At 37.0% G+C, this 16547-nt stretch overlaps 1 protein-coding gene across 3 annotated transcripts in view; it reads right to left on the bottom strand.

Moving 5' to 3' along the window:
• The window catches only part of ARID4B (AT-rich interaction domain 4B), an 88644-nt gene that overhangs the window by 52675 nt on the left and 19422 nt on the right, over positions 1 to 16547 (bottom strand). For all 3 annotated transcript variants that reach the window (XM_064413806.1, XM_064413807.1, XM_064413808.1), the window contains exons 3-5: positions 5775 to 5885; positions 1030 to 1095; positions 347 to 437 (exon numbers count right to left, since the gene is read on the bottom strand). In XM_064413806.1, coding sequence (XP_064269876.1) covers positions 347 to 437; positions 1030 to 1095; positions 5775 to 5885 — 268 coding nt within the window. The remainder of the gene's footprint in view (positions 1 to 346; positions 438 to 1029; positions 1096 to 5774; positions 5886 to 16547) is intronic.

The following is a 16547-nucleotide window of genomic DNA, read 5'->3' as shown; positions in this document are numbered from 1 at the left end:
ATGTGTTGCAGCTTGTGTTTTAAAAGCACTTAACTTTTTTTTAAGGACATGTGACAACATACTTTGCTTCAGAATATTTAACAAGTGTATTTAAAATATAAGAAGCAGTCACCAGTTATAGAGCAATACAGAGCATCTTTATTTGATGTCCCAGTTTCAGATCATAAAGAGCACAGTTTCTTGTAAAAACCCAAAATAAGAAGTTTATCTTTAAAGGTTTTTCATAGAAATTCTGAATACTTAAACATCTCCAAAAAATCCCTCTCACCATGCTTAGGACATGTCCAGGTCACAGGCGTATTTTTAAGTCAGAAGTTTTATTCAAATACATAAATCTTTCTCTTACCTACAGTATACCAACTTGCATCTGTTAATTTGTTGATAACTGCTTCCTGGTATGTTCCATCTGGATTCTTCACTTCCACAACAGTTCCTACCTAAAATAGAGAACTCACTTAGCACTGGAGAGTTTCTAAAACAGGCAATGAAATCAATGATTTTGTATTAGCAAACAGAGACAACTTTTAGCCTATTCCATGTCAAATATAAAATGTTTTTCCAGTTTCACTTGAATATACTTGTATCTCTCAAACTTTTTTCAGTCCTTTAAAATAAGCCAAATAACTGAGCTGATTATTTCCTGCCAGCAGGTGGGGAACAAGAACCAATTTGAGTGATGTCATTCTCTTGTATAAGAGCTTTCCCATCAAATCCTCCTGCCGAGTTCTCCAAAGGAATGGTGACTAAAAATCAGTGCCAGCCATACTTCTTAGCTTTAAGGCAAAAAGAACAAAGAGGCTTGCACCAGCCTGCACTGTATCCCCTTTAACTACAAAGACAAAATCTAACATGAAGAGTATATATCTCTAACTTTGTAGCATTACCTTTTATGCTTTGTGATCCTATCTAGCCTGTGTAATAAGTTGAACCTTCTACTCTCACCCCATACCGTATATGCACATTTATGTCAAATACTGAAAAGAAAAATGTTTTTCAAAGCATTAGGAAGATATAAACCACATTTATTACCTTTAAGGGACCCTTAATGTGGTCATCTTGCACTTCCACTGTTGAAGAATCATGCCTAAAGGTCACCTAAAAAATATAATTCAACTGACAATCACTTGATACAATTGAGCAGCATAAGCACATGCAAACGTCAATAGCCCTTCTCTTACTCCCATTTTACAGTTAATCACCATAATCATCCCGCTTGCTGAAAGCTGTCTTATTCATATATTTTAGAAATATGAGGGGCTAATTCCTTAGTTATCAAATCTCCTAAAATATTTTTATCTTTCACAATAGAATCATTATCTCTAAAGGAAATAACAGACAAAAAGTGTCTAATGGCTCAAAATTATCTCTGCAGTTCTCTTAAGTTATTTGAATGTCTCTAGTACCACAGCAAGAAAGGAGAAAGTTTCAAGACTTCTGAGTACAACTTGAAAGAAACACTTATATTTCAATGCTTTGAAATCAAACAGTTTTAGCACCTTTATCTTTTGCTGATAAAAGTGCATTTTTCACCTCACGGTTGAAAGACTCACAAAAGTACAGGACACTGCTGTCGACTGAACAAAATGAACAACTCAAACAGGCTTTCAGTTAATGTCAGTCTAGCCTACACACAGAGTTAATTGGGAGAAAATGTAAAACCAGCTAACTTTTCAGTCCTTCAAAACCAAAGTTAGTAAATCCTGTAAACATATTAAATTATATTCCCCTGTAATTCCCATGAAGATACCATTGTCATCTTTAATCTTACACACTCTGTCCTCAGAAAAAAAAAAATTGGTCTGGAAATTCAAACGCATGATTATCTGTACCAGGTGCTACAGACATTCACCTTTTGTTTCATTCACAATTAACTTGGTTACACCCAAAATCATAGGACTAATTACAACTGAAGTTTTATTTCCACTCCAGTTTTAAAATTACAGGAAACTGAGAAAATTCTGGAATTACATTTTATGTACCTATGTACCTTTATTAAGACACAAATGATGTTTTGATGTTCATGAGAATAGACTATCTTGGCATATTGATGTTGAAGTAGATGATGTTTTACTGAGTACTTGAAATAAGTAAGAATGTAACATGAGATCCAGCTGTGTAACACTAGCTCTCAGCTACAGCAATCCTACATCAAAAGTCTGGACTTGTTTCACAAGTGTACCCACGAACCAGTTCACACTGCTGTTGAGAGCTTCACTGTAGCACACAGGAACAGCAAAGTTTCCTTCAGAACCACATTGTTTTCTAACATCAACTCTCCTACACAGCCTTCTCAGAGAGCAGATTTTAAGGAGTTTTGCCAAGAACGGAAGCTAAAACCGGGACTAAGGACAATCCATCTTGACTGATTAGAAAACAAATACACTGAAACGCTACACTGCCCCTTCCAGGTGTTACTTCAATGGAATAGTTGTCTATCCTTCTTGTAGTCACAACTACAGCAACACAAACAGTTGTGAGAATGTGTTCTTTTTAGACCTGCACATCTCACTTGCTGATGGCAAACACTTTGTCCACCACACAGACAAAATCATATCTTGTAACCAAAAGTTAGACAAAGGATTCAGGCTAGGAATTAACTGAGCAAGGACTACTCTCCTAACTTCATCCTGACAGATACAGGTATTTAATTCTCTCTTTGCAGGAATTTATCTAGAAAATTATCCAAAACTCAGATAAGATGCAAAATAATCTGAAACCAAGGGTCACTAGTGGCTCGTATGAAATACCCAGTACATCAGTTTTGATTTAGAGACATCTGGTTTTATTTACTTTCTGAAATTATCTTAAATGTATTTTGCAGCAAAAAGGAACTCTATTCATAACAGGAGTCAGCCACAATGTATTCTATGAAAGGTAAACAAAGCAAATTGCTGTTGTGTATTCCAGAATGGTTTGTCTTTTTAAAGATGTTTTGGGGCTTTGACTGTTTGTGGAGAGAGTTTTGATACCAACAGTTTTTGCTTCTTGAGATATTCATATGTGCTCAAAAATACTGGTTATTAACATAAATATTCAAACTCCAAACTCAGTGTGCCACTGCTGATCTTTCCTGAGGAAGAGAAAAGTGATGCCAGTATTCACTAGTTGTGGGTTTTAATTCTCACAGTATTTAGCAGTGTGAAACCTTTCTGTCTCAGGCAAAATATTAAGATATTCAGCACACCATCAACTTGGTTAGACTCAGTGGAATTTCTTTTTTCTTCACCATCCTGAAAAGACAGACCTAGTAAGTCCTATTACAGCAGAAGCTTTACTTATTTCTGTTTAATAAAGGCCTACAAAGAAAACCATTTATTCTGAAACTTCTACGCAGGGTGCCCAAATGCAAGTGGTGGTGGATGATTTTTCTAATTGTTTTAAGAGATGCTGCCAAAATAAACGGCTTAAATAACTCTCTAAATAAAACTATAATAGATCTGATAAAGTAGACACTCCTGTAACAACCAAAGTCTTGCCCTTGAGTCAAATTTGTACTGCCTTCAACACTTTTGAAAAGTCCAGGCAAATCTGAAGTGCTGCTTTCCATGAGCAAGTGTCCTACGCTGTTATATGTTACTGCAGAACTCTGTACTGTGTGCAGAATCTGCCAAAGACTACCAAACTGCCAAATGCAGTACCTATTGACACTGAAATTTTAAATACATAGCACCTGTATTAAATTAAATGAAGTTTTTAAATTATGCTGTAATGGGAAAGTTAATGTGAAGGAATCTCCTCAAAATATTCTACGAAGCAGAATTCAATAGAAGAAGAAAGCACATAAAAAGAAACACAATTAGATATTTTACTTGTCTCAAGATTACAATACTCCATATTGAAAGAATTTTGTTGCCATTCTACTTTCTCAGCAAAACATCTAGTTATAAACTTAAATGACTGCTTTACACTAAAATTGACAGTATGAAGTTAACTGACTTTCCTTCTGCTCTAGTAGTTCTAGAAGACTAAGGCATAAAATATAAACTGGGGCCAAAAGAAACCCATTCAGCAAGTGAAAAAAAATAATGCAGCAGATAAACTACCAAAATTCCAGACAAAGCACAGCTGCTAATCAGAATCTTTGTTAGAGCTAATAGTGGGGAAAGTATGCACATGCCAGGAAGAGCTAAACAGACTTCCAGAGAAAATCAGAGGGCCACTGCTAAATTTAAGAAATACACATTCTTGGTGGAGAAAAAACAATGTAAACAGATGTTACAATGTTACAGCACTTACATACAAAAATCTCAACCACATTACTCTAGAAAGCAACAACAACTGGGGCCAAACTGCTCTAAGCAATACAGTAACAGTGAGAAGACACACACAAAACTGAATCCCGAGGGCTTTGTACAAAATCTCCACAAACAATTCATAGAAATATTCCATTTCATGTCAAGATCTTTCTGCAAATCTTGCAGTGACCAAACTTCAAGTGATAAACCCAGAAGAAAATACTTAGCACTGAAAAATAAATAGCAAGTGGTCATCTAAGGAGGTGGACTGGAAGTCCCCCAAAGAACCAAAATTAGTTAAGATTTCACTGATCTAGGCAAAACAAAATTCCTGTACTTAAATACTGATGCTTAACAGCTCAAATAGCAATACCTAATCACTTAAACCCAACGGTACTGTAAAGCATAGACCAGCTCATGCTATTTAGAGTTTTAACTAATGAAATGAAAACACCACTGATTTACTCCTATGGCAGATTTAAGACTAAAATCTTCATGTTGTATTTAACACTACTATCAAATAAGTGACAATAGACCTTCCCACCAGGGTTTATAGAGAGTGCCTGCTCATTCCCTCAGATACACTATAGGCAAAAATCAGCCACAGCATGAGGGCAGAGTCAAATAATGCACAGTAGTTTATAGCGTGCAATAGTCTTCAATAACAGGTTATTGACACTCACATTTCACACATTTTTCACTTAAATTTACAGTAGATGTAAGAAAAATATTCTGCCACTATAACTCTTGGAGAGTAACAATCTAACTTGTATTTTCTAGGTGGTTTTGATCCTTGTTCTGCAATGTTTCTATAAGAGGTTAAGAGGCAAAGCAGAAAAATAGTAACTCCTCCCAAATCAGTTTTTAGGGCAACATTATCCCAACAGAAATACACAGCCATTTTGCAGGGTATTGCTCTCTTTATTTCTAGAAATGATACTTTAAATTTTCAAGGAATGTTAAAATGTTTATCTTGCAATCCCTTTGCAGAATTTTTAATTGTCCTGCATGTGGCTTATATTGATTCAGTCATTAACTGGTTATCATAAAGCTTAGGTGAGATCCCTGGCTTGCTACTCTGTAAGACTCAATATGCCAAGAGGTTTTTAGAAGGCAGAAGGGTTTCAGCTTATTCCTGAAGCATTACCTGGCTAAATTGCAGTGACCTGTACTCCTCAAGTAAAAGATATCCTATTAAAGCCTACTCTTCGGGCAATATTGTCCCATATATAAGCCTACATTTGTCACATTTTAATCAATTACTTTAAGGTTAGCCTATGGCATTGAAGGTCAAAAACACGCAGATGACAAAGTAGTGACAGAAACAGAACATATATATTTGTGTGGGAGTGGGAGAATCCCTCCCTCCCCAACAACAATAAGCTTACTGTTATTTCAAAAACTGTAATACCAGCCTCCAAGGACAGGATAGCCTCTTAGCTGTCCTGAGACTAAAAAGAAATTTCACATTGCACCATTATGAACATTAATGACTTTTTTACCCCTCCTCAAAAAAGTGCTTGCAGGAAAACCGCATACCTTGACTTTGACAAGCCGTTTTGCTGTCTTGATCTTGGCTTCACAGAAGGCTCCTCTATACTTCGCACTCACATCAGTGCCCACTGTGAGATAGGGAGGCTCATCAATTGCCTGGAACAGAAAGGAAAACAACTGCTTTTTAATTACTGACCACTGGCAATACAGCTACCATAGTGTCACCAATTTCTGTGGACAAAATATTACAATACAGCCCAATGAAACTTAAATTGACAGCAGTAGAAACACAGAACACAACACCAAGCTAATACAATGAATATCATATACAATCTCATAATATGCAAATATAATTTCCTGATATAAGGTAATAAATACAATAAACGGATACCACAGTTATCTACAACAAGCACCACACAGGCTTCCAGCCTCTGCACCATCTGAAGACTTAGCAGGTGATCAATTCTGCTGCAATGGTGAAGACCATCCAAGTGTTCTACTGCCTCCTTAAATTGCTTCAAACCTGATTAAGTCACATGAAGACACTGATGTTTATTTCCCTCAAATAATTAAGGTTCATTTTTCATGAGTAAATGGAACAACTCTGAGGAGACTCTGCTTTTTCACTTTTGAAGAAAGTAAATTATAAAGGTGATGCTCATCAGGAGAGCAGCCTACAGACAAGGTTACAGTAGGAGACTAACAAAGACTAAGCCACAATGAAGGTGAAGGGTCCAGACAAAAGGCAAGGTTTTGTGACATGAAACACAGAACAAGTGACACCCAAACAGGGAAATAAGAAACAGAAGAGGTGGGAAATAAGAGAACATAGGTCAAATCAGTATACTGAGTGAGATCACGGAGGCACAGTTCCTTCAAAGGAAGCCCATCTTCTCTCACACAACCTCTCCTAGCATAACCTGGGTGAGGAGATTCCAGAGAACTGAACCACTTATGAAGTATCACTTCATCGACTCTGGGTCAGAAGAGGGAAGGCAGAGTGTGACATGCAAGAGAAGTGAGGTTTGTTTTCAAGAGCTGCAAGCCTCCATGGAGACCCAGACAAGAGCAAAGCAAAGACATTTAAGCCCTTATCGAAGCCATATTGTGTTTCTGTGCCCCTATACATTCAAACACAGCTTAAAAGGGGCATCTCTGGCACATCCAGATTCTCTGTTGGAAAAATATAGAGATAAATCTTCACAGGCATCAGAGACTGGTACTATTTGAGACTAAGGTGCTTGCACTCAGCATCAGATAATTCCTACTAGCTGTTCCCAGTTCCAATACATCAGAAGGCATGGAAATGTGTACTTGAATGCTTCAATGCACAATATTTCAGACATTTAAGTTCTATAAAACTTGAAATTGAGAAACATTACATGCTACAGGGTTAACTCCTTATTAATGATGCTTTTTACAGTGACTCTGTTCCAGCCTCTCTCTCACTGGCAGGCAATAGAATATATTTCTGAGTAGTATAAAATCATTATCAATCTGCACTTTCTAAGATCATCAGAAGCATGAATGAACCCCTTGGTCTCTCTCCCTGCATGTGTGGTACGTGACTGCATGCAGAGTAGTAGGATATACTACACTGGTGGTAGTATATCCATGAACACCTATCCTTTCCTAATCCAGGCTTAATACCAATAAAACTCCATTAAGATTAAAAAGGAATCTGTTAAGCGTGTTGGGATTCTGAAATTCATTCCCTCCTTGCTTGCCCAACAGTATTTGCCTTTGAGGCAAGCTGCCATGCTTTTCTCTTGCTGCACTTGGATGGATGCTGAAAGAGGGACTCAGCTGGTGATAAATTTGATTTTGGTCAGCACTTGCACTGAAGTAAACCATATTGTCTCCCACAATATGAATCTGAGCAGAGGAGAGCAGCAATGTACTCTCCTGCAAAGACAGTAAAATTCTAGAACGGGAGCATCCCTCCTGCTCCACTGCACTCTGTAGTGAAGAAACTCATTCACCACTACAGGGGTGATAGCATTTCATGCCAGTTCAACTTCCAAAGTTAAAAGGAATTGTAAAGTACTTTAACAAGATTGGCGAGACCCCAGACGGGTCCACACAGATGCACACAGCTATGGTTCTACTATAAACAAAACTTAAAGAGCTGGTTTGTCAGTGTCAGTCTATACTTCCAATACAGACAAAAAAAATTATCAGAGAGACCAATCCACAATGTCAAGATGAACTTACAGAAAAATATAGAACACTTTTTCTTTACTGCTATTGACACTAAAACAAAAAAATGAATTTTGAGCACCAAGAAAATTTGAAGCTCTGGTCTTTGTTTGAAAATTTATGGTGGAGGAACAGGCAAGTCAACAACCAAACTTTAAGCAGGACTTCAAATCCTTATAATGATCATAATTACCAGTATTGTCATTACTTTATCACTACTGTAATGTAGTCTTAACAACTTCTTCCAGAAAGAATATTCATTCAAAAACAATATCTGTAAGAACTTCTGTTACTAAGACACAAGTTAATTTCAATCTTTAGCCTAAGTCCTTTGAAATTACTCTTATTCCTTTCACTGAAATTAGTTAATGTTTACTACTCTAAAGAACAGCAACATATGGACTATTTGATTACCAATGTAGGTATGTTTACTAAAAATACAGTACTGGAGTGGCTTTTGAGAGAAAAATTATGAAATTAATTTCTTTAACTGCCAATATAAAGCATTATATACTCTAAAACAGTATCTGAAATCTTGAATGGATACATACCGGATTTTTTCCTGGAATTTTGTTATTCCATTGAAAGACAAATTACATGGGCTTTCTCCCCACCTAAATCACTTAACTGAAATTTCCAAGATACTTCCTTCATTGTGACAGAGTAACAGCTGAAAGTGGCAAGTTAAAATAATTAACAAAATGTGATGCATTATATGAATGCAAACTAAAAAAAGTAATTATCAGAGTCTGGCATTAATTTAAGATAATTGACTTTGTCATTCTCACCAACTCTGAGTCACCTGTTCTCAAGTAGGTTTTATTCAATTCCACCAACATCAAAGAGATTAAAAATTAGTATACAGCTATTTTTACCTTTCTGTTATCCCTTCCCTGCTTTGTGCTTACGTCACTTATTAGATGCCCTTATGCTCAGACTGAATGCATCTTTGTCTATTTCATTTTGACATGTTTTATTTGGATTCGTTTTTATTTTTTTTTTTAGGCTTTTCAGAGCAGGTTTCCAGAAAATAAAAAACCAACCAGTACGCTAAAATGCTGCTAGAATTTGACAGTCCACTAATCTTGGGAAAGGTATTGCAAGCATACTGAAAATATCTTAACAAGAATAATTGCAGTGATACTTAAAGGGTGGTGGGGGGGGGTGGTGTCTACCCTATAATACAAAAAAGTTCTGGGCTTCCTAAAATTCTTGAAGGCCTCTTAAAACAAAACTGTACTAGTCTCATTCGTTGCTGTCTCAGCCTTTATTTTATTTTAAAAGATAATGTGAATTGGCATTTACATTCTATATGTGAACATAATCACCTACACTTTATAATTTAAAGATAAAAATCATCGTTTCAGGAGCATATCAGTAAACGTCTGCCATCAGTAAACTTCTTACAATCAGCTTACAATCAGTAAATTTCTGTCAACAGCAAAACTGAAACTATGGCCAGCACACGCCATCATTCATGTATAATGAGATCATGAACTTCTTTCATTCCGAGCAGCTTCAATACACACCCCAGGATATCCTGTCAATGTTTCTATCTCTCTATATGTACCCTTTTGAAAATCTCAGAGTTCACACTGTAAGGAGAAAAGTGAAGCTGATGGCACTATCTCGGCTCGTTCGTTTCCTTGTTTAGCTGCTGCCAGAAGACCGGCACTGTAGGTCCTCACGGAGACCACTGACAGACGGTTCCCAGAGGAATCACTATTTGCCTGCACGAACGACCGAGGCCAGGCTGCCGAAGGGGAGCCAGCCATCCGTCCGCACCCGGACACCAGGGCAGGGCTGTACCCCGCGGCCACCGCCCGGCGGAGAGGCTGTTTTGGGAAAGGGATCGTGAGGAGCCCTCCAGCAGCACCCGCGGCAGGGGTGCCGAGCGCTGCCGGGCGGTTCGAGCCGCGCCCGGGGAGCCGGGCACAGCCGGGCCGATGCTGCAGCTTCGGCAAAGCCGCCGGGGGAAGCCGGCGCCCGGGTGACTCGCTCGGCTCACTGGGGTGGGCAGACGGGCACCAGCGATTCTCCGGGGAGCTGCCGCTTTAAGGGGAGGGGCCGGAGCCGGGAAGCTGCCAGAAGTTTCTGGCTGCCGAGCCAGCCCCGAGCGCAGCCGCCCGCCCTCGCCCTCTCCCCGAAGGCGCCCACGGCTCCGGCAGATTAAACGCGGATTGCCGTAAACTAAATTTGTCCCCTTAAGGCGATTGCCGGGTAAATCTGCACGCAGGGCTTCCCGGGAGCCTGCCGCTGCTGCAGTCGGGCACGGAGCAGCAGCAGCGCCAGCTCCCGGGATCCGGCCGGGAAAACGCGCGAGCGCTGCCCGCGGCCCTGCAGTGCAGCTCCTCCGGAGCGCCGCTGGAATGGCCCGGCCTTGAGCGTCCTAAATCATCGGCCAAATTACAATAAAAAATGTTCCGGCGCTGCCTTGGGTGAGCAAGAAGGGATAAAAAGAAAAGCATTTCCTGCAGTTTTGCACTTTCCATTAGGAAATTCAAACTAATGGACAACCGCCATGCTACTACTAGCACCTACTTTTGTTTTATTAATGGGAGTAGGATGAATAGTTAGTTTCTCTGCTATCTCAATTCACAACTGCTGTGCGCGCAGAGGAGTTGCAGCACAGGCTGCCGCAGCTGAAAAACTGTTTTACCACTTAAATAAGAAGCAGTCTCTAGGTGACCAGTCAGCAATTTCCACCAATTCAGTGGCGGAATTTTCTTTGGCAGGAAAAGCAGGCTGCTGGAAGGGTTCTGCTCCAGCCTTCGAGCTGATTATACCTGGAAGGATTGATAAATGGCTAGATGCCCACACCATAAAACAAGCTGCACATCTTCTGAATTTGGATATTTACATCGGTATTAATAGTTCTGGTCTTCCATGTATGAGGCAGAAAACACACAGAGACCTCTCCCGGGTACTGCGGAATACACATTTTAACACTGCAATCCAAACGGTAGCATCATGCTTTAGCATACATTTTAAACCTGTAAAGAAGTTGGTTTACCACCATTTTTTTTTTACACACATATATTTTTCCATCTACGTGGGATGAAATCATCCTCACATCTCTTCTTTCAACTGTGCTGCGTTACTATATTCAAATTCCTTTGTAAAGTCTGTCATGCCATACAGCAGCTGATAAAATTGCTTTACATTGTGCTTTGCCCATAAGCACATCTATTATGATGTGTGTGAATGTATTATTTCTATCTCCTAATCTGTATTCTTCTGCACAGTGCACAGGATGTTCCAAGTAAACCACATGAAAACAAGATTAAGTATTCAATCTAGAAACATAGCAGACGTGGTTACTAGGAAAGCCTGCAGGACTGCCTTTGGAGTAATATACAAAGACAAAAACCTTCCCTCAGTCTGTCATGGATATTGAAATTTGAAGAGCCAAGATTTTAGTTTACATTAAACATTTAAAATTCAGCATTTATCTACTCTACAAGACTCCTGAGTCAAGAAACTGTATTTTCAACAAGCTATTGCACAATTAGTGAAAAGAAATGGCTGGTTTTGAAAATTTAAGATTTGTTTAATTTCACTAACCAAGGTTCAGAGAAAGCTTGTTAAAGACTCAAGACCCTCTTCTGACTCTGCCTGGCATCCAAATTATTATTGAGTTTCAAAAAGAAACATCATAAGGCTCAAAATTTGATTTATTTTCTCACCCACAGTAAGCATGAGGAGTAGTGGCAAAACTTTTTTCCTACTGCCTATAGTATTTTGAAGTTATTTTTCCAAAGGAAGTATTTTCTCATTGTTTGTCCATAGTCCATAATTTAAGATGGAAACACAGTTTGCAACTGGAATCATTACACACATACTTGACTATTCCATCTACAGTCATCCCCATCCCATAATTTATTAGGAAAACCCACCAATAATACCCCACTACTTCAATCCAAAACCATGCCAAATCTTAAAAGTCTTCTAATGAAGAGCAAAAATTTCACATAACTGGAACCTTAAATTCCCTTTCCATCCTGCAGAATTAGCAGCCACCTCGGAGTCATTCAATAGGCTTGCAGAAGCTTTTGGGGCATTGAAGGCTTGAAAAGACTCCGTTTTAAAAAACATTTTTTTTTTAACAAGAGTAAATTCAACATCTAGATGAGTTCTGAAAAAAACATTTTCATGAACACAGGTGAAAAAACCACAAACACATAAGAAATTTCCTCCCCCAATACTAATGCGCTTAACTTATAGATTATTACATCTTAAATACTTTCAAACTGCAGTAAGTTCCACCCAACAGCAGAGATCCACCTACACATTGCAGAATCAATCTTTTAATAAACAAAATCACAGTGTAATTAGAAGTGCAAGATTTTGCTTACAGTTCAACCTGCTGTAGTTCAGAGGATGTTCAATTTTAGTATAATACCAGACATCTTCAGGAAAAACTATTATAACATTTCTAATATACTCAGTTTTGCAGACAATATCTTTATAGTTTATTTCAAATACATTTCTCATGTATTTTCAAAGCAACAAAGCTAAGAAACTTCTAAAACCTTCCCACAAACCGTATCACCAAGGCACACAATTCCTCAAAGGCAAATGAAGTATTCAAAACAAAGACTGGAGCCCAGAAAATAAAAAATTCCTTTTAAAAAAGTAAATCAATTGGCCCATCATCCACCTTCCAGAAATGAGAACACCACAACAGGAAGCAGGAGGAATTTTTCAGAAACTTGTAAACTACAAAATAGAATAAAAGGCAGTGATGTTTTCCACATGAAAAGGCTACTACATGAAAGCCCAAGAGTAAGAGTGTGCTTTGAGCATATTTTCTTCTGGCTGAAAAATCAGACTTTTACTTACTTTTTGGTTTTGTTACTGTTGTACATTTCATAAAAAAGGCAGAACTATTTACGTGTGTGTGTGTATATATATATATATAAATTTATGAAGAAAAATGGTTCAATTTTATCAATATTTGCCCACAAATCAACATTATGGTAGGAAACATCCTGACCAAACCAAACATTTACAACTTAAAAGGAGGGGGGAGGGGAGTTCTTGTAATGAAACCTATTTCCAGTTTCAATTTAAAATCTACAGGAAGTTTCAAGTAACACTTCACCAATCTTGTAAGCAAACATTATACATCAAGTAACTGTGGCAAAATATTACTGTTGTCTATCCCCTCGACCAAGCTGGAAATTACCAGAGTTTAGTGCACTGATGTCTGGAAGCATTAAACCAACTTCTGACAGCTTTAGCCCTCCCCACAGGTGCAAAGCAGGTATTTTCTTTTATTTCAAATTATTCAGTTTGATCAGTCCAACGCCAAGTTTATTTAAAGTTCTTAAAGACCTGAAAGGGTTCAAAAGCTGATTTTCCTCTCCTAATAAAAGTGAGCTGTGGAAAGGATTTACAGGTTCTAAGATTATGAAGGACCAAGAGACCCAAAACAAGAAATTCAATCCAGTAATCACAAGTAAAACTTCTTTTATTTATTGTATCTGTATTAAATGCAGAATGGATTTTCATTATTTTTACTTACCCATGTAAAGTTGAATTTTTATGGAACTAATTAATTTTTTGAACTATAAGATGATTAATAAAATTATGAAAATATTTTAACTCTACTAAGAAAATGAGAAGTAACAATTTAAAGATTTTAAAAGTTAGTCTATCCTAATCATTGCCAAAGAGCAGCTCAATTCTCCATCCAGAAATTTACTGAGTAGTGTAATTTAAAAACCATCTCAACTGTAATTACCTCATTTCCTATTTAAAATGGCAAATACAGAAAGTTGACTATGCTTTAAAAAATTACAGCATTTGGGGGTTTTTTTCCCCCTACCATACTGAAAAACCTGAGTGAATTCTGATTCTGTTCCTAATTTGGTCACACACTTGCTGCACCATGATGTGGCCCAGCAGGCCTGTACCAACTTTCAAGTCTGCAGAATGGGGGTAATGCACACCTTACTCAAAGGCAAGTGTTTGATGTTTCTCTATAGTACTTTCAGACCTAAGAATGGAAATCTGTATTCTTTCTATCAGTATAGCATATCATTTTAGAAAATGTTTTATTTAATAAAAACACTCCATAACTGCTGATCAATCTCTCTAAAAATAATGCCAATTCTTTACAATTCCTTCTGTAGGTCTCTTGTTCTGTACTGCTGAAAGACTACATGAAGAAAAGATATTTTGAATGCCTATTCCTGCTGTTTATCCCCCTAAATATAAAATCTTTCTCAAAGTCAATTATTGCCATAGCTACCAGACTGTGATATTTTTTTTCCTGTAAGGTTTAGCTAAATATTAAATTATTTAACATTATAGCTTAGTAGTGTAAAATGGTACAACTTCATTAATTTTGGCCAGACCTTTTTGTACATTTCAAGCTTGAACAGTTTCTACTACATACAGAAAAAAAAAAGTAACAATTAATTTGAAATAAAGAGTTTTCAATGAAGACTTTTAATCACCACTAATTTAAAGACTTCTTTCACATTTCCTGTGTTTTGTGCAAGAACCAAAATTCATTCTAGAATGGAGAACTGCAAGTCAAAAAAAGGAAGCAATCAGTAAAGTGTTGTTAGAGGTTAAAATAATTCAGCAAAAATACGTTCTCGATACCTTTTTAGCACTTTAACTAAATTAAATTCAATTTTTACATTGATAATCACCCTTTGGTCAACTAAAAGCTTCAGATGTTGCTTAGGAGCATTATTTAAATTATTAGGTCTGGAAAACATGCCTTTTTTTTTTTTTAATGTCCCACAGTTCTGTCTAGATGTGCTGCTACGAAAAACTTGGGATGTTTCAAAGCACTGAAAAGAATTATATACTAATGATACGCTTGCATTCCAAATGGATTGGAACGAAGATCATTTGATAGTTTAATCAAACAGACCAGTCCAGGCTGTTCCTGAGCAAAATGATGAAGTGACTATGTAAAGTCTGAAAAAACAACAGTCAATGAAATCTCAAGAGAAAAAAACCCAAAAAACCTATTTTTAAAACAATTTGATAATTCTTGGGCATTTTTTCTATTTCCAGTCAAAGACAATTTAATTGTTTTCTTTTTAAAAAGATAGTTGCTCAGTAAATTCAGTATAACAATAAACAGAACAGGAAACTCTATGAAATTACTTCTCTGTATTCTAGGTAACTGACAATATTGGCATTTTAGTTGACAGAAAAATTTTTAGATAGTAAAACTAGCAAGAGGAAGATCAGTGAACAGATACTAAAATCAGATAATTACCTAAGAATGCTGGGTTTTTTTCACTGAAATTGTGGCATATTAAGATTCTGTTTATTATCATCAATTTTAAAAACTACTTTGTTGTGTAAAACTTTAGAAGCAAATTAATGCTAAATTAAAAAACTGAACCTTAAAAAAAGCCCACCAAAACTCAAAACCAACACCCAAACAATCCCAACCATAAACCATGACTCCTTTTCATGCAGACACAAGATAAAATTTCTTGCCTTGGTTTATTTCCATTGTTTGTACAACACTTTCTAAACTGGCTAGGAAGGAACAGGGGGAGGAGTTATTTTTGTTCTTAAGTCAGAACAGAAAGGAAAAGCTGAAGGAATGACACACAATTCAAAATCTCTGAGCAGAATAAGATTTCTGAAACACTGATCCAAGTCAATTCACTAAACACAGCTATGATCTTATTAGTCTAACAGTGTTTAAGTATGTACTGATAAAGTTCCAAAATTCCAAAATTCTAAGCATTTAAGATGTTATTTTGTATATTTGCATGAAATCATGACCACAGCTGATTTGTAATTTAATATAAAGTGCTTTTTAGAATACTACATTAAAACTTTAACAGAGTAATACATTAAATCACAACATTAGTCTGGTAAAAAATTAATGTGTAGCCTCTGGATTTGGTTTTCACCATTGTTGCTAGCTAAGAGAATGTTGGGGGAGTACACTGAAATAATGCCAAACCTGCACACAACTGTCAAACAATACAAAACAAAAAACATTAATACAAAACAAAGCAAAAAATGAGAAGTTTTCTTACTGAGAATCTATCCTTCCTCAAGACACATTATTTAGTAAGTTAAGCACATGAAGGCTATGCACAAATCCAAGCATTCAGGAACTAAGAACTTGTGCACTGTGCTTCTGGAGACAAAATCAATTTGTAGCAGAGAGCCAACTGTACACAAGAGTGTACCGAAAGTAGGGTAATATAAAATGTCTAATGTCACAGCAACACAAGAAATTTTAGACAAGAGAATGGATTTTACATCTGCCATGCTCCCTCTACTGCTGCATAGAAGTTCAGTGTAAAACTGCTGGCCAGGGACAAGACACTTAGAAAAGAACTATGAAAATTAGTTTAGGAAATATCTACGAAGAGACTGAAATAACTTCATCTAACCACTTTATAAAATGTTACATTTCAATGGATGAGATTCCTGGGAAAAACAAACAAAAACTTAATTACACATAAAAGGTTATCAAGGTCGTTCCTCTCAGCAGGATCATTTCAGCTGTATTATTCCTAACAGGTGTCTGTAATACCTATTCTTACATTTAGGAATCAATATCCCACACTCTGCAGCGCTTACAGGCTGTTCTCATCTAAACACTCCTTGCTACTGTTATTT

This window comes from Passer domesticus, chromosome 3, assembly GCF_036417665.1.
Source record: "Passer domesticus isolate bPasDom1 chromosome 3, bPasDom1.hap1, whole genome shotgun sequence".
NCBI lineage: Eukaryota > Metazoa > Chordata > Aves > Passeriformes > Passeridae > Passer > Passer domesticus.
Note: the sequence above shows the minus strand (reverse complement) of the source record. Positions and strands in the feature narration are given on the sequence as shown.